The sequence below is a fragment of the Myxine glutinosa genome, chromosome 11, assembly GCF_964187855.1.
Source record: "Myxine glutinosa chromosome 11, kmMyxGlut1.1, whole genome shotgun sequence".
Taxonomy (NCBI): domain Eukaryota; kingdom Metazoa; phylum Chordata; class Myxini; order Myxiniformes; family Myxinidae; genus Myxine; species Myxine glutinosa.
In genome coordinates this window covers 14,182,779-14,210,170 of record NC_136271.1, presented here as the reverse complement: position 1 = coordinate 14,210,170, position 27,392 = coordinate 14,182,779, and the positions used below count along the sequence as shown (strand labels likewise).

Below are 27,392 nucleotides of genomic sequence, written 5' to 3'. Positions count from 1 at the left end.
TATATGTGTGTATGTATGTATGTATATATATATATATATATATATATATATATATATATATATATATATATATATATATATATAGGGTCCGATAACTTTGTGAACGTCGCAGGTGGATGATAAGTACTTAGTCTCCACCAATGAAAGTGCATAAGAATGTATCACTGTTCATCCACCTGGAAATTTTCCGAACGCCGCGTTGTGCGAACCGGCCGGTTGGTGTTGTCCATTAAGCGTTGGGTTTCGTTGTATAAAGCGATTAACTATGACGAGATTATCAATCAGGAACGTCCAACGAATCCTCGATCAGGTGGATTTAAAAGCTAAAACCTATTATAGAAAGCGTTAACGCTATCATTGTTCACGTATTTGCTGCAATTTCACGTATCACGGTGATCGTTGTACATATATATATATATATATATATATATATATATATATATATATATATATATATATATATATTAATTATGATGCGCAATTTCCTTTCATATATATATATATATGTTTCTATACAGAAGGTTGTGACGAAATACTTTTTCGGCAAAGAGTATGGGAGTTTCGACAAAGAAATTCAGATATATACGAAAACATTTCAATAGAAACAGAAAATAGAAATATCGCAAAGTGGCTACACCACGAGTTCCAACAAGACGTAAAGGTAGACGGGTCAGAACCACACGTAATCAACAGGAGGGGTTATATGGTCAGGTAGGATTGTGAAATCACATTACAATGCTTCGACTGAACCAATGGAAGGAGGAGTTTCACTATCTTACCGGTAAGGCTAAACTCATGGCTGGCAGGATTGCCTAGAGCATTCGGCTCGAAGCTGTCTAGCCTGGATGCGAATCCCGACCCAGCTATAACCTGGAATCCCCGTGTTTCATCGGCACCTACATCACAGCACAGGCAGGGTGAGCCATCAATGTGTGTGCCGTCCCTTGGATGGACGTCAAAACCGGTGTCTCATCTGCCGACATTTATCAGTGGACGTTAAAGATCCCACGGCGAAAGCTCACAGACTCTTCATTTTTAGTGAAGAGTAGGTGAGCTATCGTCGACACCCTGAGCACAGTGCAAATTCTCACCCTAACTACTACTGGGAGAGGGACGGCAAACCGTCCAGCATGACCCCAGGCCAAAAAAATGCTTTGGCAGAACTAATGCTCTGTGATGAAGAGTGTGGTAGTTCTGATCGGAAACATTAGCTCAATATGCAAACAGGTGAAAACAGTTGAAAAAGGTCAGTTGAAATATTGTGGATCTCCTTGAATGTATAAACTGTAGAATTGTGAACAAAGTATCGTCATATTACAATATTGTCCCACATTATATAATTGGTTCTGTTTTGCATCTGACAAATGCCATTCACATGAAACATGCAAACTACCTCGTCAATTTGTGATAGCGGAGAATCTGCTGCCCAGAGAGCAGCTTCACTCTGAGATAGCAAGCGGTGTAACCTGGTGTCAAGGAATCTCCACGAAGTCCAGACGATTTGCAACGTGCAGCCAAGGCAGGAATTTGTACTTTTTTTAGGACGCCGTTGATAACTCGCATAGTCATCAAAGATTCTGGGGGATATTTCACGTCCACCAACTAATGCTGGCAGGCAGGACGCCCAGGTTAACGTCTAACCAATAGATGGCGTGCACAATGATGAATCGCCCGGTATGTGAAACACCATGATGATCGTTTTCGCTGGGCCCAGACTAGACAATTTAGAGGCGAGCACACAAACCTCTCGGCTCTCCTGCCAGCCCACATACATGATATACTTGCTATATGTTATTATGTTACCAGAAATATTGTGATACAATTATTTTGCCGAACTTAGAATGATACATAGGTGATTGGTCAATGAAAACGTAAAAATGGTTTCGGAAGTACCTCCTGATCCTTCAGGCCATGGACTAACTAACATCTGTGGTACAAGGTACAAATTTGAAGTGTAAATACTTTCGTATGAGTTTTTCATAATGTTGATGTCGAAGGTGTAAATAGCCCCCTTGATTGCAGCTACAGCTACACTAGAATAGTCTGGATGTATGTAACGGTCGGTGCGACTGTCGCAGGCTCTTCGGCATCAAATGCGCAAAATGCAGCCTTGGCTTCAGCAAGACGGACTTCGTGATGCGGGTCCGGAACCAGGTCTACCATTTGGAGTGCTTCCGCTGCATGGCGTGCAGCCGACAGCTCATCCCGGGGGACGAGTTTGCGCTGCGGGAGGACGGCCTCTTCTGCCGTGCCGACCACGAGCTCATGGAGCGTGCCGCGGGCGGCGACGACTTGCAGAGCCCGGCGCACGGCGCACGGCAACTCCAGCTCGCGGGTAACCGTGCACAGTGTAACCGCATGACCACCTGCACAGTCAATGGGGCTCTGCAGTATATATAATCACGGTGTAGCTAAGTATACTTGGCAACCCTGTGATTATTGATAATTAAGTATACTTAAAAAAAGTAATTAAATCACCAATCTCTAGTTGCCTCCACGGATGAGCCGTGCCGAGAGCTCGTGGCTCAATCCCGGGTGTGCGCGTTACCCAATCAGGCCCTGAGCAGTTTAAACACCCGCTTTGCATGTGGAAACATTGGATCAGATGTTACCGAAACTTGACATTTGGAAATGAAATTAAAATGCGTGTCCACAGTTCAACGATAATTGGCATTCCACTGTGAAAACGCCGCACACCTGGCTTGGTCTTGAGCAGCTTTCCACAAGGACGGGGAACGACACCGAGCCCACATGTAGCGCGAGCTTTAAGTAACATGACGGTGCGTGTTTTACACGCGTCCAGTGGATTGAATGTCCTCGGTGTCGCTTGCACGTTTCCCTCTTCATGGACATTTGCTCACTTTGCACTCCTCTCTTCTCCGGCCCCTCCTACTCCCGCCGTTGTTCGCCGCCGCCGCGGTAATTGATTTGTGACACTAATCCCGCATACGGACCCACTTCCCGTGCCGCCTCCGGCGCTGCTGGATCTTGCAGGCCATGACCCACCATGGCGGGGACGCAAATTGCCCTCTGCGCAGAGATGTGGGCGCATTTGCGGCTCGATGTCAAAACGCACCATTTTCACCCAATTACCCCCATGGTGTCTGGTCTTTCCAAACAAAATTATGTGGAATCTATTGACGATCTTCTTGGCAACTTGTGGGAATAACCTTCTTTTTCCTTTATTTGCTGCGACTGCGTATTGGACCGGGATTCGATCACCAATTCGGCTGGCTGCTCAAACCATTACTGAGGAATGGTGGTGCCATAGATGCATGCCCACTCCTCATCATCATCATGGCAGGAAGTGCAATTTGTTTAGGGTGTCCGTGACAACTCGCCTATTCCTTGCGAAGGGCATGATGGGATATTTAACGTCCCTCAATCCCCCAACTAATGCTGATAGACGGGACACCTAGCTTAAGGTCCACCTAAGGGAAAATGTACTTGGTGGTGTAAATACCTGCCTGCGAAGAACCAATCCGACCGTTTATAGTTGGGTCGAGAATCAAACCCCCCCTCTCCCTCACACCCCTTTTATTTGTTGGTTGTTGATTGCTTTGTTCCTTTTCTGTTTCATCCACACTTTCTCCTTAACTCTTTCTACTGTGTTTCATTCACGTTGTGTGCAGCTTATTCACCCTCATGTGTCCTTCTCTCCTTCTCACTTCTATTCTGCTGTTGGTGTTTCGATGCACATGAAAAACAAAAAAAAACAAAAAAAACCCCTAGACTCGACAGCTGAAACGTAAGTGCACTACGTCTACGCCATCCTGTCGGACATGATCTACTCTGTAAGGCTTGCACATGATAGTGAGTGGGTCATCTGCTGGTACAGTACGCTGTTCTTGGTAGCACACACATTCGCACCACAAATATAAAATGGGAAAGGTTTAAACATTTCTAAACTTTTATATATGTACACATGTGTATGTGTATGTATATCTATATATATATATATGTGCAGTGTCTGTGTTGTCTTGTCTTGTCACTGAACTACTCCCTCAAACTTGTGAAATCGTACCAAACTTCTGGTATGCACCTATCTCTCCCGTGGGTATGTCCTAAGGGTATTTTTTTAAGAAAAAAAATTCCTATTTTTTTATTTTTATTTTTGAAAATAAATTTGATTTTTTTTTTCTTCAACTTAAGTCTTCAACTTCAATTGTTTATAACATGTAATATCATGTATATTACAAATATATTTGTGCAAAATAATTAATTGTATTATGATTGGTGTAAATTATGATAACACAGCAACTCAGGTACAGTCATAATCCTCAGCTAAAACAAGCCCGTTCCTCTGTAATGACGCGTGGTGAGGCAAGCGCAGCGAGCCGAGCCAAGCTAATATATATATATATATATATATATATATATATATATATATATATATATATATATATATATATATATATGTGTGTGTGTGTGTGTGTGTGTGTGTGTGTGTGTGTGTGTGTGTGTGTGTGCATGCCAATATCTGGCCTTGAAGGTAACATTAAAACGCTATAATGGCTTCGTCAGGCTGAACGGTTTCCGTTTCGTATCCCACTGATAGGCCAGATCTGGATTCGGACCTGAACCAAAACTGAATCGGCTTGTTCTTGTCACCAAACCAACTCATCCAGCAAGTTTTGTCATAAGTCGTCCACAAGTTTTTGAGCTATGGTGCTATATATCGTTTTTGGCCTCATCTGTCAATGTTTAAGAATCACTTAAAACTATAGGGTCTGGATCTTCACCAAAATCTAATCGATTTAGCCTCGTCACATACCCAACCTGTCCACCAAGTTTCGTCTGAATCCGTGTACAACTTTTTGAGATGTCCTTCTCACAGACAAACAGACAAATTAACAAAGAGACAAACAGACAGGGGTGAAAATATAACCTCCATCCACCTTCGGTGGTGGAGGTAATGTGGCAAAGTAGAACGGCACTCGGAAGAGCGCATACCTCCGCCAGGTTGAACAGTTTACATTTTGTATTTAACCGATAGGTCTGATCTGAATCTGAACCAGAACTCAAAATCTAATCTCTTGTTCTTGTCACCTAACCAACTCATCCACCAAGTTTGTTTTTTTTGAAATATCGTGCTATATATAGTTTTTGGCCCCATCTCTCAATGATGAAGAATCGCTTAAAATCCGCTTATCCGGATTCGGATGTTCACCAAAATTGAATCGGTGAGTCCTTATCATACACCCAACCTGTCCACCGGGTTTTTTCGAATCCACCCATAACCTCTTGAGATATCCTGCTCACAAATAAGCAAACAAACAAACAGGGGTGAATACATAACCCGCACTTGAGCCACAGACATCACACCGTCTGTCACAATACACTTACGTACTTTACAATACAAAGTTTAAACAATTCTCACCGGTAGAGTGGTAAAGCTTTTTCCAAAATTGGACTGAAAAATCTCAGTAAACTGAGAACACCTTAGTGGAGTGAAGCTTAAACAGCACCGCTATTTATGAGGTGTATCAAGGTTTATGACATGGCATAAGTGCATTGTCAAGGCAGAAATTGCAAAAATGTCGCATTACACCTATTTCAAAAAATGCCTTTTTTTTTTTCAAGTCTCCTCATCTGCTTTCAATGAAAACAATGTATACGTTGTGGATGATAGTCCGGTGTGTGGTTGTTATTTTTCCTGAATCAATTGTGTGTGTGTGTGTGTGTGTGTGTGTGTGTGTGTGTGTGTGTGTGTGTGTGTGTGTGTGTGTGTGTGTGTGTGTGTGTGTGTGTGTGTCAGAGGTAGCACACTTACCATTGAACGTCTTTGAACCTTCTGCCAAATATAAACAGTCAGATTGATGCTTCTCTGGCAGGACGTTGCGTTCCGCTACAAGGTGCCCCGTCCTTCGGATGGACATGACCACTGCCAACATTAAAGACCCCATTAGTTGGTGGATACTAAGGACCCCACGGTGGATCTTTGCATAGAGTAGGTGAAGTATCGCCAGCACCTTGGAACAAATTGCAATTTACTGCCATCTTCTGTAGAATGTCAGGCCTCGCCAAGCGGTTCCACAAAGTATCGGGACAGAACGATTCCACCCCCTCGGCTGACCCCACACAGTGGGAATAATTGACGCCTTTAAAGAAGAAGAGTGCGTGCTTGCGCGTGTGTAGGATCTGACCAACCATGCAGCATTCTTTCGTTTTATAAGACGTTCACAGGTGCATGATCCTTCCAAGTGGACGATCCGAGCACGTGTGGTTTCCATTGTACCATACCCTGATAACCCTCTCCTTTTGGTCTTTCCTCTTTTCTGGAATGTACATAAACTGGGGGAAATTAACGTGACCACTGCAAATTTGGGTCGTCGTTCATGTTATCGTCTTTTTTTCCTTCTTTTTTTTTGCATGTTTCTTTTTTTGTGTGTGTATTTTATTATTTATTTCTCTTTTTCATATTTTTCTTTTCATATTATTTTTCTTTTTTCTTTTCTTTTTTTATATTTTTATCTTTTTATTATTATTTATTTTTCGTTCATATTTTCTTTTTTGTTATCGTTCGAGTATCGTTGAGAATGAGGAAGACAAATGATGAATTGCGAAAGATGATGGGAATAGAGCCTGTGATTGATGCTGTGAAGAGGAACAGGTTGAGATGGTTTGGTCATGTGTTGGGGAAGGATGAAAGTGACTGGTTGAGAAGAGTGATGGAAGTTAATGTAGAAGGAAGTAGAGGACGGGGAAGACCGAGAAAGACTTGGCTAAAGTTGGTGGAAGAAGAAATGCGGGTAAGGGGGTTAACAAGGAGAGATGCAGAAAATAGGGGAAGATGGAGAAGATTGTCATGGGGACCGCAAGGCTAACCCCCGCTCTAGCAGGGAAAATGGCCTTAAAATGCCTGTTGTTGTTGTTGTTGTTGTTGTTGTTGTTCATGTCATCGTCTTTTAGTTGTTCCATTCTTTCATTTATCTCACCTCTTCATCTATTTCCTGTATTTCACATTACAATCTTCATTATTTGATCATGCTGCAGCCGTGGTGGTATATAGTTACCTTCAGCGTTTGTTGAGAAACCCTATATCGATAAACGCACCATATTTAGTATAGTACTCCATCGGTGTGTCTGCCTTTTATAAGATCTGTTTATCATTTGTTGTTTGAGCAAAATTGCACAAAAATAATTGCAAAAAATACCAAAAATCAAAGTTGCGATAATATGACTTCCGTTAAAAGGAAATTCAACACTGGAAGCCATTAGGCTCATCAAAGCCTGCACAATGGCTGCCAACATATGGTTGTTTGTCCGTGCTCTATCCTTTTGAATGTTGAACTTTGGGTCAGGAAGCAACACGTACCATTTTAAAAACCTTTGGTACTATTCGGCGAAAGAGATTAGATTTACTTTAAGACGCATGTTATAACTGCATTTCCATGCTGTGCTCCTGAATCTTCATCTCCATGCTAGGCCTGGCAGGATGGCCTAAATGTATGCACACCGAGATGTATGCACACCTAGATGTATGCACACCTAGATGTATGCACACATAGATGTATGCACACCGAGATGTATGCACACCTGGATGTATGCACACCTAGATGTATGCACACCTAGATGTATGCACACCGAGATGTATGCACACCGAGATGTATGCACACCTGGATGTATGCACACCTAGATGTATGCACACCTATATGTATGCACACCGAGATGTATGCACACCTAGATGTATGCACACCTAGATGTATGCACACCTAGATGTATGCACACCTAGATGTATGCACACCGAGATGTATGCACACCTAGATGTATGCACACCTAGATGTATGCACACCGAGATGTATGCACACCTAGATGTATGCACACCGAGATGTATGCACACCTAGATGTATGCACACCGATATGTATGCACACCTAGATGTATGCACACCTAGATGTATGCACACCTAGATGTATGCACACCGAGATGTATGCACACCTAGATGTATGCCGAGGCATCAACACGGCTTAAATGATGCTCACTGGTGTCGGTCCTGATCTGCGGACCAAGTCGGTCAGTGTCATTACTTCTATAACCACGCCCCCTTGTTAACACCCTTCTTCTTCCTCTCCCGACAGAGCCCCTGCCCGCACGACATCACCCGCTGAGGCCGCACGTCCACAAGCAGCCCGAGAAGACGACGCGCGTGCGCACCGTGCTGAACGAGAAGCAGTTGCACACGCTGCGCACGTGCTATGCGGCGAACCCGCGACCCGACGCGCTCATGAAGGAACAGCTCGTGGAGATGACGAGTCTGAGTCCGCGAGTCATCCGCGTCTGGTTTCAAAACAAGCGATGCAAGGACAAGAAGCGCAGCATCCTAATCAAGCAGATGCAGCAGCAAGGAGGTGACAAGACGGTAAGGGAATTACGTCTTGAATGGCGATAACAATTGTCGGATTGTAAACGATGATAATACAACGGAATAGTTCATCGAAACAATTCTTCATTGTTGGGATTCAAACGGGTTCACATTTGATTTGAAGGTATTGAACCAGCCGCTCTAGCAGGGAAAATGGCCTTTAAATGCCTGTTGTTGTTGTTGTTTTGTATCACTATCAGTCGGTGCAGTTTTTAAAGATGCTCTTTTTCTATTGTATAATTTAACAATGCCCTGGAAGAGCTTGCACATGTACTGTATATTATACTGGACAAGGAGGCTTGGACATCTCAATGTAATTTTACATGAAATACAAGGACATTGCTTACATTGTAGGTGCCCTTCGTAGGCAAAAATGGGTGTTCACCTGCGACCAGGAAAAACACCTATGTGCGTGAATTTGTTTATAGCGTCTGAGCCGCTACCCAGACGGCAAGCAGTGCAACCTGGTGTCAAGGAACCTCCAAGAACACTGGGGCACTTGCTACCCGCAGGCCAGGCAGGCCAATTACAATTTTGCAATTTGTTCAGGGTGCCAGCGATAGCTTGCTGACTCTTTCCGACGAGCACCATGGGATCTTTAACCTCCACCAAATAACGCCAACAGAGGGACACCTAGAGTGTAACGTCCATCCGAAGGATTTCGGAATCAAACACAGACGAGACAGTTTAGAGGGAAGTGCACTATCTCTGCAACTTCCTGTCTGACCCCAAGACATTAAAGACTTGAGAGAAATGAACAGTTATCTGCGATTTTAACCTGGGATTCCAGTATCATGAGATATGTCCTCAGATGACGAATGCCAAATAGGCCCACTGGCCCACGTATTCTCATAGGCTTTGAAAAGCAACCTCGCACACTAGAATTTGCTTTGTATGAATGCTGACGTTGCTATGGTATCCTTCCAGGAGAAAAGATGTAACAAACTTTGTCCAAACCTCATAATGCCTGGATTTCAAAAAAAAAAACATTTCCATTCGTCCCAGCAACCCTCTTAGTGGCACATTGTAAATGATCATTGAACCCTGAGTAGTTTTCCTGGTACTTGTACGATGTTTTCACTTGCAAGTCACATGGAAAGCTCTCTTAAGGGTTCGTGCGGGTTGGACACTCACCGCCGCTCACTGGACAATGAAAGTTCAGCCTTGTTACCTCCGCCACCGAAGGTGGATGGAGGTTATGTTTTCACCCCTGTCTGTTTCTCTCTGTTTGTCCTATTTTTATTTTTTATTTTTTTTTGTATACTGAATCGAGGCTCGTGAAAGAGCTAACATTTACTTCACAAACAAATCAACCAGACAAACAAAATATATAAAAAGAGGGAGCGGAAAACAAGATGGGGAGAGAAGGGGAAGCACACAAACACAACATTTGAGAGCAGGGAGATGTGTGGGAGGGAGAGGGCTTGGAGGGAGGAGGCGTGGGAAGGGGGGGGGGGGTGGGAGAAGTATAAAACACAAGGACACTAAGGACTTCCAGGACAGAAGTTGGTATTTCAAAAAAGTGGAATTGGGGTGAAATTAGCGGGGGTAGAAAAGATCAAGGTTTTGGATGGGGGAAGATAAGAGATGGTGGTGAACAGCTTTTTTATGTCTGTTTGTTTTGTCTGTGAACAAGATATCTCAAAAAGTTGCAGACGAATTCAGACGAAATATGGCAGAGAGGTAGTGTATGTGACACAGACGAAATGGTTTGATTTTGGTGAAGATCCGGATCCAGATCCGGAGCACAGAAATCTTTTAGTATTTCTTCTCCATTGAGTGATGGAGCTAAAACCGATACATAGCATGATATCTCAAAAAGTTATGGACGGATTTGGACGAAACTTGGTGGACCGGTTGTGTGTGTGACAAGACCGAATCGATTTGATTTTGGTGAAGATCCGAATATTGATTTGGATATGAGAATTATTTAATTTTTCAAGTGATTCTTCACCATTGAGAGATCGGGCGAAAAGCGATATATGTAACATGATATTTTAAAAAGTTGTGGATGAGTTATGATTAAACCTGATGGACGAGTTGGTTTGGTGACAAGAACAAGCGCATTAGATTTTGGTTCAGGTCCGAATCCAGACCCGGCCTATCAGTGGGATACAAGACATACTGTTCAGCCTGGCGGAGGTATGCGCTCTACCGAGCGCTGTTCTCGTATGCTTCTGGGATGATTCGTCATGGTTTCAGGTCGATTGCTGGTTTAAACGTCGTCGTGTTGCATCTATGACTCGGATTACGTGGACTTTCAATTTGTGGATGTCATGTATCGGTAAAAAAAAACCCCGTTATTTTTCTTTCTGGCCTAAACACCGTTGTGTGGATAAGCACACCATTCTTTGGGAAGGGAGGGGCGTTATTAAGCTTTGTCTAAGCTGTGTTCCATATCAATTATGTGGATGTTAAACAAATGTTTTTTCTTTTTTACATAAGAGTAAATTTTTGTGTTAGTCGTTTAGATTTATTCAAATGTATACTGTCAAGCGTGAGGTTGAACACCGCATCTCACTGTAAGCAATTGTGCCAAAAGCTTGTGGTCTTAAAGTGCCATAGCGTTCCTCAATGAGATGTAGTGGCGACCCTCTAATGCGAGATCATTTCAGATATCTATTATCATCTACCCCTGACATGTATAATGTACTCTGGCTCTTTATATTGGGCCAAATGGGGCAGCCTCTGTACTCCACGATGGCGGTCTTGAGATGGAAGAGAATACATAGGAACGACCACACTTCGCAAACCATAACGGAAGAGACCACTAACTTGTCCATAAGCGATTTTCATACACCGATGTCAAACCTTATTATTTTTATTATCAGCATCACTAAAAGGAAGAACCCTACACAATATGTAAGCCTGCACAATTTTAAATATAACCACATGGTTGCTAAAGGAAATAGCACCTCCCCCTCCCCCCGCCCATTCCCCCTACCTCCCCTGCCCCCCACAATGCTAAACTCTTCCCCTCCTTCACTCACTTTATCACATCTCATTACAGGTTGGGCCACCTGATCAAGATCGGGTTGTTTAGACCTCAGCAAAACATCAGGAAGCTTGATGTTTTAAGCTGTAGCAAAATTTAAACCCGGGCGTGCAACACGACAATGATGGGCCAGATGGCCATGTTTCCTTGTTTAAGGTCGTATGGCATTGTGCGAGAATGTAGTCCCACGGAGACTGGACCCTTTGTGTATTAATTTCCATTCTAAAGGGGGAATATGGACAATTCAATGTAATCGGTTCAATTCCCGATATATCATTCACCTTTGAACGCGATGCGGAAGTGCCAAGGTGTAAGCCAAGCTCCGCCCCTCTCATAGTCAAACCTGCTCGTATGTATATATATATATATATATATATCGCTGTTGGCTGCTATCTCCATGGGTTTCAGGAGATGGAGCGGAGACCTACGGGGTCTCAAAGTATCCACCTGTGTGTGCGTGCGCGTGCGCATGTCGATCTACATTGACATAAATCATTCATTATAACATGGACCACAACCCAGTGATACTCTGTCGTGAAAAACTCTCCATTTTTCTTTAATTATGAGAATGGAACAAAGTTGTCCAATTTAACCACAACCGAAGAATGCACAGATTCTGTCCAGCATCCACAGTCAGAGCAAATTGTGTTTCAAGATACTTTGCAGCGCCCCTCAGAAGCTCAGCCCGTGTGTGACCGTGTGTGACCGTGTGTGACCGTGTGTGACCGTGTGTGACCGTGTGCCTTTGTGAGCGGCCGTCGGCATAGTCCGGCAAATTTGTCTAATTTAGCCACAAGTTGATTTCATATTTTGAATGTGTTTATGTCCAAGTTGGCACACCGACTCCTAAACGTGTGTTTGTCCAGACCTGGATTTACTGTAATCGATGTCGTTCATTCCAAGGTGTTTTGAAAATTACATCACGCACACACACAGCTGGGAACAGAAATGAAATCGGGTTATATATGTAACATGAAATACATATAATGCTACATTATTAAAATGTTCTTTAATACATAAGGGGGTGACACTCAGTGACTTGGTGTATGAAAGGGTTTGCCTAAACAAATACCCAGACAAGGCTCCTCCTTAAACACATTCTCTGGTTACTCACGCTGCGGCCTATGCCAGGCCCATCAGTATTGCGATGATCCTCACGCTGCGGCCTATGCCAGGCCCATCAGTATTGCGATGATCCTCATGCTGCGGCCTATGCCAGGCCCATCAGTATTGCGATGATCCTCACACTGCGGCCTAAGCCAGGCCCATCAGTATTGCGATGATCCTCACACTGCGGCCTAAGCCAGGCCCATCAGTATTGCGATGATCCTCATGCTGCGGCCTAAGCCAGGCCCATCAGTATTGCGATGATCCTCATGCTGCGGCCTAAGCCAGGCCCATCAGTATTGCGATGATCCTCACACTGCGGCCTATGCCAGGCCCATCAGTATTGCGATGATCCTCATGCTGCGGCCTATGCCAGGCCCATCAGTATTGCGATGATCCTCACACTGCGGCCTAAGCCAGGCCCATCAGTATTGCGATGATCCTCATGCTGCGGCCTAAGCCAGGCCCATCAGTATTGCGACGATTCAGTCTGTGTTTGTTTGTCGGCAGAATAACCGGACAATGAGGGAAGCTAGAATCGTCAAATTTGACCCAGATTCATATTGTGAATGTATCTGACGAGTTCAACTTGGTGGTCAAAGGGAAGAACGTAAAAGTAAAATTAGTGCAGCAACATATTTACTCACACCGTGGCAACGCAACTGTAAACGTGAGAGGTCTCGGAGGGGGAGGGGAAGGCGGTGTATTGCACCAAGACAAAACAACAGTGTGAGTCGAAACCTCCATTGAGTGAGTTCTAGTTTCTTTTGGTTTTGTAGCATTTGATTGATGAGTGCACAAAGACTTTCTGCTTGGGTTCAGTTTCAATATGGCCACCCAGTTTGGGGCCTGTAGTATTGCCTACCCGTATGTGTTGGACATAAAAGGTATCTTTCACAAAGGGTGACCCTTTAGGTCAGTAATGTAGTTTGACAAAACAAATCGTTTCAATAACCCACCCCTGTACCCCCCACCACCCTCCCTACCCCCCAACAATTATACATTTTCAATGCTTCCTCAAACAAATGCCCACATCAAAAATAAGGAAAAGGTTAAATTATTCAATCCACTCAAACAAGTAAATGATTCTTACTTAAGCATATTACTAGGATTGATATATACATGGCCTACCAGGAAGTGCAAAAGTTAAGGGTGACACTTGGTTAAATTGTTATAAATAAACAAAAGGTGTGTGTGTCTGTATGTGTGTGTGTGTGTCTCTCTGTGTGTGTGTGTGTGTGTGTGTGTGTGTGTGTGTGTGTGTGTGTGTGTGTGGCTGTGTGTGTGTGTGTGTGTGTGTGTGTGTGTGTGTGTGTGTGTGTGTGTGTGTGTCATTGCATTATAAAATGGTACTGATGGAAACCTTATGGTCAATTTATTTGGAACAAAATATGTACCCGTTTAATCGTAACGATGACCGTGTTAAGAATAAGCTGGAATTGGAGTTTAATGTAGTGGTTCGAACGGTAACGTTTATTATTCTACGACAGCAGGAACCCTTTAGTATTGAAGGAGCACACAAAATTATGTGTAGTAATAACTCTCGAAACAATAGAAAAATATGTGAAGTACATGTCAGTGGGATATAAATCCTGACGGCCTAAACTGTTCAGCCTGGTGGAGGTATGGTCTCTACAGTGTCGTTCTACTTTTTCATGCATCACTTCATTTTACATCCTCATTGTGATTCACAGATAGACATGCATTGTGTTTGTGAAGTATAACATCATGTTTGATGTATCTATCTATAATGCCAGTAATCTCTGTGTGTCTGTCTGTGTGTCTGTGTGTTTGTCTGTGACCGCTGTTTCTCGACAACCACGGGTCCGATATACTTGAAACTTGCCAGGTATATTGCTGGGGACCCGAGGATGTGCCTTTTCAAGGTTTGTAATTAATCGGACAAGTACCTACCGAGCTATGTCCAAAAAACGCTTCAACCAATCAGAGAGCAGCGAGCTATCACGTGTGCCGAACCGTTAATGCAATGCAAGCGTTAATGCGTTAATGCAAGGCTTTTCTTTTTTTCCCTCTTCTCTTTCTACTTTTCCTTGCGATTAAATTGCAAACAGCCAAAATACGTTGGCGCTAATTGAATAATTGGCCATTAACACTAAAATAATCGTAACTGCGATATGCCAACTTCCGGACAGTGCAGCCTTCCATGTTGTTGTTGTTTGCAGCAGCTGTTTGCAGCAAGGCAAGGCTTTTCTTTTTTTCCCTCTTCTCTTTCTACTTTTCCTTGCGATTAAATTGCAAAAAGCCAAAATACGTTGGCGATAATTGAATAAATGGGCATTAATAGATAGATAGATAGATATGCGAATGCGAACTTCCGGACAGTGTGCGCGTTACGAGCTGACCGCCATTACGGTACGTAATTCGATTTCTTATGCGCATTATTTCTCCCAATTCAGTCAGAGCGAAGGGCGGAAGCGAAGAGCGTTGTTATTTTTTGTTTACGGGCGTACGGGCGGGGTAGAGCGTACGGGTAGCGTTTTTTTTTTTTTTTGGCAAGGAACGGGCACCCACGTACGGGCAATGCCCTAGTATTGATTAAATCCATCAGTGAAGCAACTGGTCGGCACACTTAGTATGTAAAACTAGAGCAATGCGACTGTGTCGCCAATATGCCTCCACATCGTCCCACAACGAGTAGATGCCCTCCTTCACTGTCCTAAAAACAACAAGTTTGATTTAAATCCCTTCAGCTGTTTTCAAGTATCACATTTTCACCTGCCATGACAGGTTTCACATTGATCGGTGAAGCGGTTTCAAAGAATGAATTTCTTTAATTATTGGCTTTCAAGCTAATATGGCTGCCACACCACGTGACATATGACCTTTAAAAATGTACATTCTGCATATGTGTGTCTGGTCAGGTTAGTCTTTTGGGACTGCCACTGGTAACATGCAACACAGTGCTACCTGCCACAGTGCCACATGGTCAGGTTGTTGGCGACTTAACTGACACCGCTCACAGGCTTTGCTGGTGGGGAGGGTGATGGTGACAACCTGCCAGGATTAAAAACAACACCTGACAAAAGTCGGATGAGCTCCCTTCGGGAGTCAACTTCCATCCAGTACGGAGATGGTGTCTCCCAAAAAACACCCAATGGGGGTAGGAAATTTATTTTTCCACCTGGCCTAGATACCTACACCTGCACAGTGGTCCTGTGAAGACGTTTCCTTGTTTCAGGACTATGTGAGGGCTCTGGCAGTTCTTCCTCGTCTTTTTCGCTGTAGCCATTCACATTTAGTGGCTCTCAACCTTGTTTAGGGCAAATCCCATGAAACAAATCTACTCTTCACCAAGGACCTTGTGGGATCTTTAACATCTGCTTTCTAATGCTGGCAGATGGGACACCCAGCTCAATATGCCATCTGAGGGATGGTACACACGTTGATGAATTTCCTGCATGTCGAACACCAGGATGACAGTTTATGGCCGGACAGAGATTCAGATCCAGGTTACACATCATCATCATCATTTTCTGGTCTCCATACGGAGCTTCTGTTTTGGCGAAACAGTTTCTTGACTTGGGTTACAATCCTGGACGGGTCGCCACTCCTCAACATGGGTCATATAGTATACTCGACTGAGTGTGCTGGAGTTTGTAATTTGTTGAAGGTGCCGGCGACGGATCATCGATTCTTCATAAAACACACAGTGGGATCTTATCAGCCACAAATAATGCTAATACACAGGACACCCATTTTAGGATAGACACAGTGGAGGCAAGTCCGTATACTTATCCGTATACAAATAAACAATTGGTGATAAAAAAAAATCATAGAATCATTTTGTTTAACAAAATTTAATTTAAATTTCTGACTCGGCAAAGTCGCCACCTTTTGCAGATATAACCGCCGAACACACTCGTGGCATTCTTTCTACAATGGAAATCAAATATTGTTCGGGAAGTTCTTCCCAACACTTGCAGAAGTTCCCACAAATGTGTTGCACTTGTAGGTTGCTTTGCTTTCACCCTTCTGTCCAGTTCATCCCAAACCAGCTCAATGGGGTTTAAGTCTGGAGACTGTGCTGGCCATTCCATGATTTGAAGCCTATAGTCTTTTTTTTTTCCTCGAAGGTAGTTTTGACATAGCCTGGAGGTGTGTTTAGGGTCATTATCTTGCTGTGGGATGAACCCCTGACCAACTAGGCGTATACCAGAGGGTATTGCATGGCGCTCCAAAATGCTGTGGTAGCCCTTTTGGTTCAGGGTGCCAGTCACTGTACAAGTCGCCGACTCTGGATCCAGCAAAAGATTCCCAGACCATCACGCTTCCTCCTCCATGTTTGACAGTTGGTGTCACACACTGAGGAACCATCCTTTCGCCTACTCGACGGTGTACAAAAACCCTGCGTAATGAACCAAATATTTCAAATTTTGATTCATAGGTCAATAAGACCTTCTTCCAGTCTTCATGGCCCAGGCAAGCCTCTTTTTCTTATTTTGCCATCTTAGCAATGGCTTTCTTACTGCCACTTGACCTGTCAAACCTGCAGCTCGAAGTCTTCTCTTCACAGTTGAAACTGAGACTTGCTTACTTCGACCAGTGTTAAGCTGTGCTTGAAGCTGTTGTCCTGTGAGCCGCCTATCACGCAGGCTTTTGACTCTCAGAAACTTGTCTTCTGATTCTGTTGTGACTTTGGGTCTTCCAGACCTCTTCCTGTCAGAGTTTCCTCCAGTTTCCAATATACTACTTCCTGAAGTGCAATATTGTCCAAATAATGCTTCAGAGGGTGTAATAACAGTCTGTTCCAATACTGCTTTTATACAGACAGGGGGTTTGTAATCAATTAATCAGCAGAGGTTGGGACACCTGTCGGAATTGTTTGCATCAACTTTCAAGGCTTAATTTACCTACATTTCTGCAGAACAGCTGTAAGTTGTTAACCCATTACTTGTTCCCTGAAGAAGGCCTTTTCATTTTTTTTACAATATAACTGTGCAATTTACATTATTTTCCCGTTTTTGCTAACCTAAACTTCTTCTTCTTCTTTTTTTTTCTTTTTTTTTTTAACTTCGAGCAGCTTACTGCTTACCTTTGTACCATTTCAGGTTATTCATTGGACATTAAACTGCATAAGTTTCAATAAAAACTGGAGAAATTGAGGTGTTCTAAAACTGTTGACCGTGTGTGTGTGTGTGTGTGTGTGTGTGTGTGTGTGTGTGTGTGTGTGTGTGTGTGTGTGTGTGTGTGTGTGTGTGTGTGTGTGTGTGTGTATATGTTTTGAACTATTTTGGTATCATGTGCATATAGGTTTTTGTTAAGGCGTTCATAGGGACTGATAGAAAATACCTGTGGCTTCTGACCTGTGATGAAGAGTGGATAGCGGTATATAATGGGCTGGAATGTACGAAACTCAATGGAGAGCGAGAAAAGAAGCTTCCGTACATTTTAATTTGAGCCGCACAAAGTTTCTCAACAACAAAAAACCTGCATGGAATATTTGGTTGGATACATCGATCTAGAAAATGCACTTTTAAACATCATCTCATGAATCCTTCTCTTTTAATGGGTTCATAATATCGGTTCATTTTCAAGCATCGATATTTATCCCCAAATGATGTTTTTATTTAGCACGAGTCTAGTTGGTAAAAACAGCGGCACAAACACCTGTGTGCACAGATTCTGTGGCCAATTGTGAAAGTCGAGTCGCCGAGTGGATCCTTAATGGCACTGGTAGTGTATACATATACATATATACATGTCCCTCGGTACATCCCGGCCCATGCAGGATGCTCGATAATCATGGGTCCACATAGCGCAGCCAGTACATCCTGGATCTACACAACACGCTCAGTACATCCATGACATTCCGGATCTGTGCAGCATATTCAATGCATCTCGGACACACACAGCACGCTCGGTAACATGCATGAAGCATAGCAAGCGGCATACTCGGTACATCCTGGGTATACATCTCTGTATGCATCCTGGATCCACGCAGTGCACCCGGTACATCATAGGTATACATCTCTCTATGCATCCTGGATCCACGCAGTGCACCCGGTACATCCTGGGTATACATCTCTCTATGCATCCTCGATCCACGCAGTGCATGCGGTACATCCTGGGTATACATCTCTGTATGCATCCTGGATCCACGCAGTGCACCCGGTACATCATGGGTATACATCTCTCTGTGCATCCTGGATCCACGCAGTGCACTCGGTACTTCCTGGGTATACATCTCTGTATGCATCCTGGATCCACGCAGTGCACGCGGTACATCCTGGGTATACATCTCTCTATGCATCCTGGATCCACGCAGTGCACCCGGTACATCCTGGGTATACATCTCTCTATGCATCCTGGATCCACGCAGTGCACCCGGTACATCCTGGGTATGCATCCTGGATCCACACAGTGCACCCGGTACATCCTGAGTATGCATCCTGGATCCACGCAGTGCACTCGGTACATCCGTTCAACTCGCTCAGTGCATCCATTGCCCGGACTTCCACGGGGGATGTACATAGATTATTCACGGGGATGTTTAACGTTCGTTCCATCGCGCAATTATATCTATCATAATAATTTATGTCGGACGCTCGGAAGATGTCGCGACGAGTCCGGTGACGATCTGTTCCTGTGATTTTGTTGAACCTTGTATTATTTGTGTGTGCACATTTTGAAAAGTGACGTTCTTACATCACTCGCTTTGGCAGTCGGGTCATGTGACATACACACACACAAACAAACACAGACACATACATACACACACATACACACACAAAAGCACACAAGCACACACACAAACACAAAGACAAGCACACACACACAAAGACACACACGCATGCAGACACACAAAGACACACACACACACACACACACACACACACACACACACACACACACACACAAGACACAAGCACACACACACAAAGACACACACGCACACACACAGACACACACACATTCACACACACACACGCACACGCACACGCACACGCACACACAAACACACGACCTTGAAAGGACTATTTATTTGGAAGTGCGATTGAACCGCTTATATCCAGTGAAACTCCGACGATTTTCTCTTTTTCCCCGAGAGGTTGAACAGGTTTGTTCGTTGTAAACGTGTAAACGCCACTTTGTTTGTGTGAAGGCGACGTGGGTGCGATTATTGGTACTTTGGCCTCCGAGAGTGATAATGTGATCAAAATAGGGACTGTGCTCTCTTCCAATGGATCCATCAATCATTCCTTCGAAAGCTCGTGCCGACAGCCTTTGAAAACCGTTCAACGGGTGGAATTGTTCAACATGATTGGAGTAAAACGGTGTTTTAAAAAAAACCACAAATAAAATCTGGTGAGGGGACCACACTCTCTCAGGTGTGAGTTAACGCACCTTGCGGTGTCCGAGTGGAGGTTAACGCACCGCGCGGTTGCCCGAGTGGAGGTTAACGCACCTTGCGGTGTCCGAATGGAGGTTAACGCACCTTGCGGTGTCCGAGTGGAGGTTAACGCACCTTGCGGTGTCCGAGTGGAGGTTAACATTTCGTGTTGTTGCCCGAATGGAGGTTAACGCACCTTGCGGTGTCCGAGTGGAGGTTAACGCACCTTGCGGTGTCCGAGTGGAGGTTAGCGCACCTTACGGTGTCCGAGTGGAGGTTAACGCACCTTGCGGTGTCCGAGTGGAGGTTAACGCACCTTGCGGTGTCCGAGTGGAGGTTAACATTCCGTGTAGTTGCCCGAATGGAGGTTAACGCACCGTGCGGTTGTCCAAGTAAAGTTCCTTCACAGTTGTAAACGACATGACATCCCGAGTACAGGTCTCTCATAGTTTGGTACAAGACCCCGAGTTCTGCAAACACCTTGTGTTTGGCGTCACGATATAAAAGGATGTTGAAAAGTTATTTGATAACTAGCATTAACAAAATAACTTAACACAATTTGCCATAATATTGTATACTTTTCATGGACAAAAACCTGATAATAGACAAGTTTTTAATACCAGTGTGATCAGGAAGTCCGTGGCCCAACACAAGTCATTGAAAAACGACAAACGCAACATTTTTTTTTCTGTTTACAATAAATGTAATCTTTAAGTAAATTTTTTCTAATTTACATAAGGAGACGTTATTTTGCTAATTTAGGTTAGGAAATGTTATTTTTCAAATTTAGGTTAGGAGATATTATTTTGCTAATTTAGGTTAGGAGACGTTATTTTGGTAATTTAGGTTAGGAGACGTTATTTTCCTAATTTAGGTTAGGAGACGTTATTTTGCTAATTTAGTTAGGAGACGTTAGTTTGCTAATTTAGGTTAGGAAATGTTATTTTGTTAATTCAGGTTAGGAGATGTTATTTTCCTAATTTAGGTTAGGAAATGTTATTTTGTTAATTCAGGTTAGGAGATGTTATTTCCTAATTTAGGTTAGGAGACGTTATTTTCCTAATTTAGGTTAGGAGACGTTATTTTGCTAATTTAGGTTAGGAGACGTTATTTTGCTAGTTTAGGTTAGGAGACGTTATTTTGCTAATTCAGGTTAGGAGACGTTATTTTGCTAATTTAGGTTAGGAGACGTTATTTTGCTAATTCAGGTTAGGAGACGTTATTTTGCTAATTCAGGTTAGGAGACGTTATTTTGCTAGTTTAGGTTCGGAGACGTTATTTTGCTAGTTTAGGTTAGGAGACGGACTTGCTTGTCCACCCTCGTATGTTTCTCGATTTACTCCTTTCGTTAAACCAGACTTGATGACGTAATGGTTTAAGTGTCTGCTCTGAGTCCGTGAGGTCGGTTGTTCAAACCCCGACCGAGTCATGGTAAAGGTTTTATATGGTAACTGCAGCTTCCTCGCTTGAAGCTCGGTGTTTATAAAGGATAGAACATGGACAAACAACCATAGGTTGGTAATCATGGACCTCTGTAATAAAGTTCCTTTACAATAAAAATACAAGTGGACAAAGTTTATTCTTTATACTAGGGCATGCCCGTACTATATATATATATCTAAAATTATATCCCCCCCCCTCTATTTACATGAAATGGTTTGGTTCATGAAATGTTTTGGTCCATTCGCAACGCCAAAGCGAACGGCGAACGCTTTACATGAAATGGTTTGGGTCATGAAATGTTTTGGTCCATTCGCAACGCCAAAGCGAACGGCGAACGGCTTGCGAGTACAGTGACAATCCCCCCCCCTCTATTTACATGAAATGGTTTTAATTAGTTTTAAAACATAGTTTAACGCCAACATAGCGGCAACATAGTTTGCCAACGTGAAATAAATGAATACGCTCTCAAATGTGCCGTCCGAGGCAGAGTGTGTTCGCCACGTTCGGCACACGCGATAGCTCGCTGCTCTCTGATTGGTTGAATCGTTTTTTGGACATAGCTCGGTAACTACTTCTGCGATTAATTTAAAACCTTGAAAAGGCACATCCTCGGGTCCCCAGCAATATACCTGGCAAGTTTCAAGTATATCGGACCCGTGGTTGTCGAGAAACAGCGGTCACAGACAAACAAACACACACACAGACACACACACACACACACAGACACACACACACACACACAGAGATTGCTGGAATTATAGATAGATAATAAATGTAGATTATTATCCCCACGATTTTATTTTTTTTAAACGGAGGGATATTGTAATCGGCTCCGTCCGTCTGTCTGTCTGTCCGTCCGTCCGTCATGCTCTTTCCTCCTAAATGGTTGAGGAGAAACTCACCAAACTTGGTCGGTATGATCATCACATGGTAAGAATGGTGTGAGAGCAGTATCATTTTTGGCCCTGACCCTGGAGCCCTGTGGTGGGGTCAAAAGGTCAAATATCAAAAAATGCATCTACGGGTAATTAATCAACATTGGGGAACGCAATAAATATGTAATTTTTTAAAATATGAATCCCCTGTTCATGCCCCAGGGGGTGGGATTTAGGGTCACAGGGGTCAAAACGGATTTTTTTTTTTTTACTCAAAATGTGATATTGGTGTCGTTACACACCTGGTGGAACTGATTGCCATCTTTCAACTTTGCTTTAGGTGGGAAGCGTGGGGATTTGCGATGGCACGCCATCGACTTCGGTCTTGTATATTTTTTTCATGTATTCCCCTGCGGACCTTTCTTGAGGGATCTTTTTGACATACCAAATTTGATATCTCGTGCATAGATTGTACCGAGTCCCGTGCGGTGCGTGGGATGTACGAATGACCAAATACCCGCCGTGTATGCAGAATCTGCAGGGCATGACGGGAACACCGTTGGTGGCCGGTTCGCCTGTTCGCCAAGACGGCGGTTTGCAAGTGAGCACCGTGGAGGTCCAGAGTTACCATCAGCCGCCATGGAAAGCGCTCACGGATTTTGCTCTCCAGAGCGAGCTCGAACAGGGACCTTTTCAACAACTGGTAAGCAACGTTGCTCTGCCGATTGGTATTGCTGAAGAAAAGGTACTTAAAGCTTGCAGTCGAAGCACTGAGAATATGTACGATAGTCGTCATACATTCGAGAACGAAATTTGCAGGTACACCGATGTTTAAAAAAAAAAAGTTTTGTTAAAATCCTACACAACTGCGTACTTAAGGGGATCCCCCAAAATCAGCAGAGGTCTGAGAACTACAACCTCAAGATATGACCGTCAGCCACCTTGGGGCTTTTTTTTTTTTTTTTACTGTGAGTTACCACTGTACTGTATGTAGTGCGGGACTGAACAAACACACACACACTTTTATTATTTTTTTGCCCATGATTTACCACTGTACTGTATGTAGCGCAGGGCTTATGAATTAAGAAAACAGTGCAGAAGGTGGGATGACAGCCTGGCTTACATATATACACCTAGTTATAAGAATCGCTAATTTCTTAACATTTCCAGATTTCACTCCAGATTTCAACTCTTATTTAGTCCACGGGATCCGATCCTCAAATCCGAAGCCAGATTTCGATTAAATACTGTACTTTAATTATTCCATGAGAGGTCATCGTGGTTCCAAGGTCAGCTTAAGAACCCAACGATGTGACAGAGAGCTGACAAAGGTGGTGTGCCATTTTCGTAAGGCTTATTGTTGTTTTTTTTGTTTTTTTTTGTGATGAGCACCCCGTTAATTATCGTCAAAAGGGGAGTTTACATTTACCCAAATACCCAGTTTTTTATTCATGCATTCCATTGGAATTCTCTTAGTATGCATGCAAAGTTTGAGGCTGATAGGTTTCATGGTTTTGGAGTGATGGAGGAGACACACACACATTGTATTTTATTACTCTAATTAATAGATGCAGGAAGATGAGAGTCATGTGATATAAGTAAAGTAGTATGTTGATAGATTGCTTAATGGAAGATTTTGGAGGTTGGTGGGGGGGGGGGGGGGGGGGGGGGGGGGTGGGAGGGGGGGTGGGAGGGAGGAGAGTGGGGTGAAGATCCAGATTGAATGAATTATATTTTGGTGAAAATCCGGATCCCGATCCGATACTAGAATTTGAAAGTAATTCTTCACCATTGAGATTGGGCCAAAAACGACATATGCAGTAGTACAGTATTTAAAAATGTTATGGCCGGATTTGGATGAAACTTGGTGGACAGGTTTGGTATGTGACAATAACAAGATGATTCTATTTTGGTTCGGGTCTGGATGCAGATCCCGCCTATCAGTGGGATGCTAAACGTAAACTGTTCAACCTGGCTAGGTATGTGCTCTACCAGGTGCTTTTCTAGTTAAAAATGCTTTCATTGACACAAATACCTTTCCAGACTCCTATGAGCCTAAAAACAAAATTAACTTTAAGTGCATTTGCATTCATACTCTTTAAAATCCTTCTGCGCGAGATTGAAAGCATTTTTCCACAAACCTCTCTGAGCCGTGCGGTTTGCGGGGAAGCTAGATGGAGATTCCAATGTTGATGAATGCAAATTAGATTCCAAATGCAGTTTAACAAAAAAGAAGATTTTTGGGGACCAAGTTATATTTTCCTTTATGAAAAAACAACAAACAAAAAACACACACACACACACACACACACACACACACACACACACACACACACACACACACACACACACACACACACACTCTTTTTCTGTTTTTCTTTCTCTTTTTCTTTCTCTCTCTTTTAATTGAGCATCCCATCCCTCGTTCCTTTATCTGACTTCTCACATTTCACATTGTGAGTGAATAATAATAGTTGCAACGTATTTAAGGACCCTTGGCATGTCATTTTTCCCACTTCACAGATACAGGACCAATCCCTGCTGAATGTGAGATGTGATCCCTGTAATCACTACAAACACATAAGGCTATTAGGGAATCGATGTAGGACCTGCGGGGAGGTTTCTCTTTGACTTTTGTTGAAAACCTAATTTAACGTGGTTTCTTAAAAAGGGTTAATCCTGACATCACAAGTTCAACAGCCTCCCTCCTAGACACCCCGCCAATTCCTCCTCCCAAACCAGCCATGCCCCTTACCCATTCTCCCCTCTCCCCTCCCAACCCAGCATGAACTATTCTGCGATTTTAAACCATTAATTTCCCTGAATTTCCCTGATTTCCCTGGAAGAATAATTTCCCTGAATATGGGACAATAAAGATTTATTATTATTATTATTAATAAAACGATTTTTTTTTTTACATATTTTAAAATTGGGATATTGGGATATGTATGTATGTGTGTATGATATATATATATTTATATATTTATATATATGTATTATATATATTAAAAAAATAACCACCTTTAGAGGCCATTTTTCCCCGCAAAGCGGGGGTTGGCCTTTTTCGGGAACCGTGGTTGTTGTTGTTTTTCGGTCCCCTTTTTGAAGCAATGTTTTACAGCCGGATGCCCTTCCTGACGCCAACCCTTTTTGCTGCCTTTAACGACAAACAGGGAATTACCAGTGAACTGGTACTCAATTAGCCGACCTCGGAAGGATGACAGGCTGAGTCAACCCCCCTGGCGTTAATTCAGCGATCGACTGGGATTCGAACCCAGGATCCTAGGATCCTAAGCCGGCACCCTAGCCGCTAGCCCAACACCAGGGTCTGGTTATATTAATACATATTATATGTATTATAATATATTATAATATATATTATAATATATTATAATATATATATTACAATATATTATAATATATAATATAATAAGGAGATGAATATATTAGGTTACTGGATAGATGAATAAGGATAGATGAATATATTATGTATATAATAATAGCGTAAGGACTCGACTTTGTTATCCCTTTTACGCCGCACCCAGTGACCCGATGCCCATGGCACTAATGGATTTACGATCTACGAACCGCGCTCTTTGTTTATCACGTACAGCCATACTCGAAAAATCTGAATTGGCCGACGTTGGGGCCCAAAAGCATCCGATTAACTGCCGATACGACGCCATCTTACGACGCCATCGTATTGGCGTCTGCTGGGCGAAGGCGAAGCGAGCCGTCCGCTGATTGGACAGGCGAAGGCGAAAGCAAGCCGTCCACTGAGTGGACAATCCAGAGCATGCATTTGTGCCGGTGTCGTCGATCGTTGTTCATATACGCACTCTTCATTCTCATCTTTCTTCCTAACTCTTACTCGGACAAGCAAATCCCCTATGCCATCCGTAATGGTACACTCTATCCATACACCACATCCTCCCTTCCGTGGATGTTCCACGGGTTTCGGCTAGTAATATAATATTAATAAGGAATATATATTATAATAAATATAATATATTAAATATATATATTACATTTTATATATACTAGGACGTGCCCGTACGTGGCGTACCCGTAACCGTACCGTACCCGGAACCGTACCCGTACCGTACCCGTACCGTACCCGTACCCGTGACGTGCCCGTAATGAATATGTACAAAATATAAATATGTATGTACTACAATCGATCGTACCTTACAACAATCAACACAGATTGCAACGTCAAATAAATGAATACGCTCTCAAATGTGCCGTCCGAGGCAGCGTCTGCTCGCCACGTTCAGCGTCACTATGACTATCCGTAAGTCCGGAAGTGACGTCCTCATTTGACTGTCCGGAAGGTCGCATATCGCAGTTACGATGAATCGCAAATTAGTTTTAATTAGTTTTAAAACATAGTTTAACGCCAACATAGTTTGCCAACGTGAAATAAATGAATACGCTCTCAAATGTGCCGTCCGAGGCAGAGTCTGTTCGGCACGTTCGGCACACGTGATAGCTCGCTGCTCTCTGATTGGTTGAATCGTTTTTTGGACATAGATCGGTAACTACTTGTCCGATTAATTTCAAACCTTGAAAAGGCACATCCTCGGGTCCCCAGCAATATACCTGGCAAGTTGCAAGTATATCGGACCCGTGGTTGTCGAGAAACAGCGGTCACAGACAAACAAACACACACACAGACATACACACATACACACACACACACACACACACACACACACACACACACACACACACACACACACAGAGATTAGTGGAATTATAGATAGATATATATATACTGTATATATAAAGGATAGCTAAATGGTATAATGTATACTGGTATTATATGATATATGTATATATATATATATATATATATATATATATATATATATATATATATATATATATATATATATATATACAGTGATCCCTCGTTTATCGCGGGGGTTACGTTCCAGAACCCCCCGCGATAGACGAAAATCCGCGAAGTAGCGACCATATTTTTATTTTATTATTTATATATATTTTAAAGCTTTATGACCCTACCCACACTCTTATTAACCTTTCCCATACTCTTATAAACACTTCCTATACTCTTAAACACTTTTTACACTCTTAAACATACGTAATTTTAACAACATATAAAATTCTAATGGGTACTCACCATTGAAGATACTATAGCGACCCATGGGTTCCCCAAGCAAGACCAGCATTAGAATCTCCTTGCTCCAGCCGGTGACGTCACCGGCGGGGATCCCCGGCGCCAGAGTGGCTGG

At 43.1% G+C, this 27,392-nt stretch overlaps 1 protein-coding gene across 2 annotated transcripts in view; it reads left to right on the top strand.

Annotated features, from left to right (window-relative positions):
• ISL1 (ISL LIM homeobox 1) overlaps positions 1-27,392 on the top strand; it is a 73,753-nt gene that overhangs the window by 5,043 nt on the left and 41,318 nt on the right. For both annotated transcript variants that reach the window (XM_068130191.2, XM_068130190.2), the window contains exons 3-5: positions 2,079-2,335; positions 8,080-8,360; positions 22,667-22,837. In XM_068130191.2, coding sequence (XP_067986292.1) covers positions 2,079-2,335; positions 8,080-8,360; positions 22,667-22,837 — 709 coding nt within the window. The remainder of the gene's footprint in view (positions 1-2,078; positions 2,336-8,079; positions 8,361-22,666; positions 22,838-27,392) is intronic.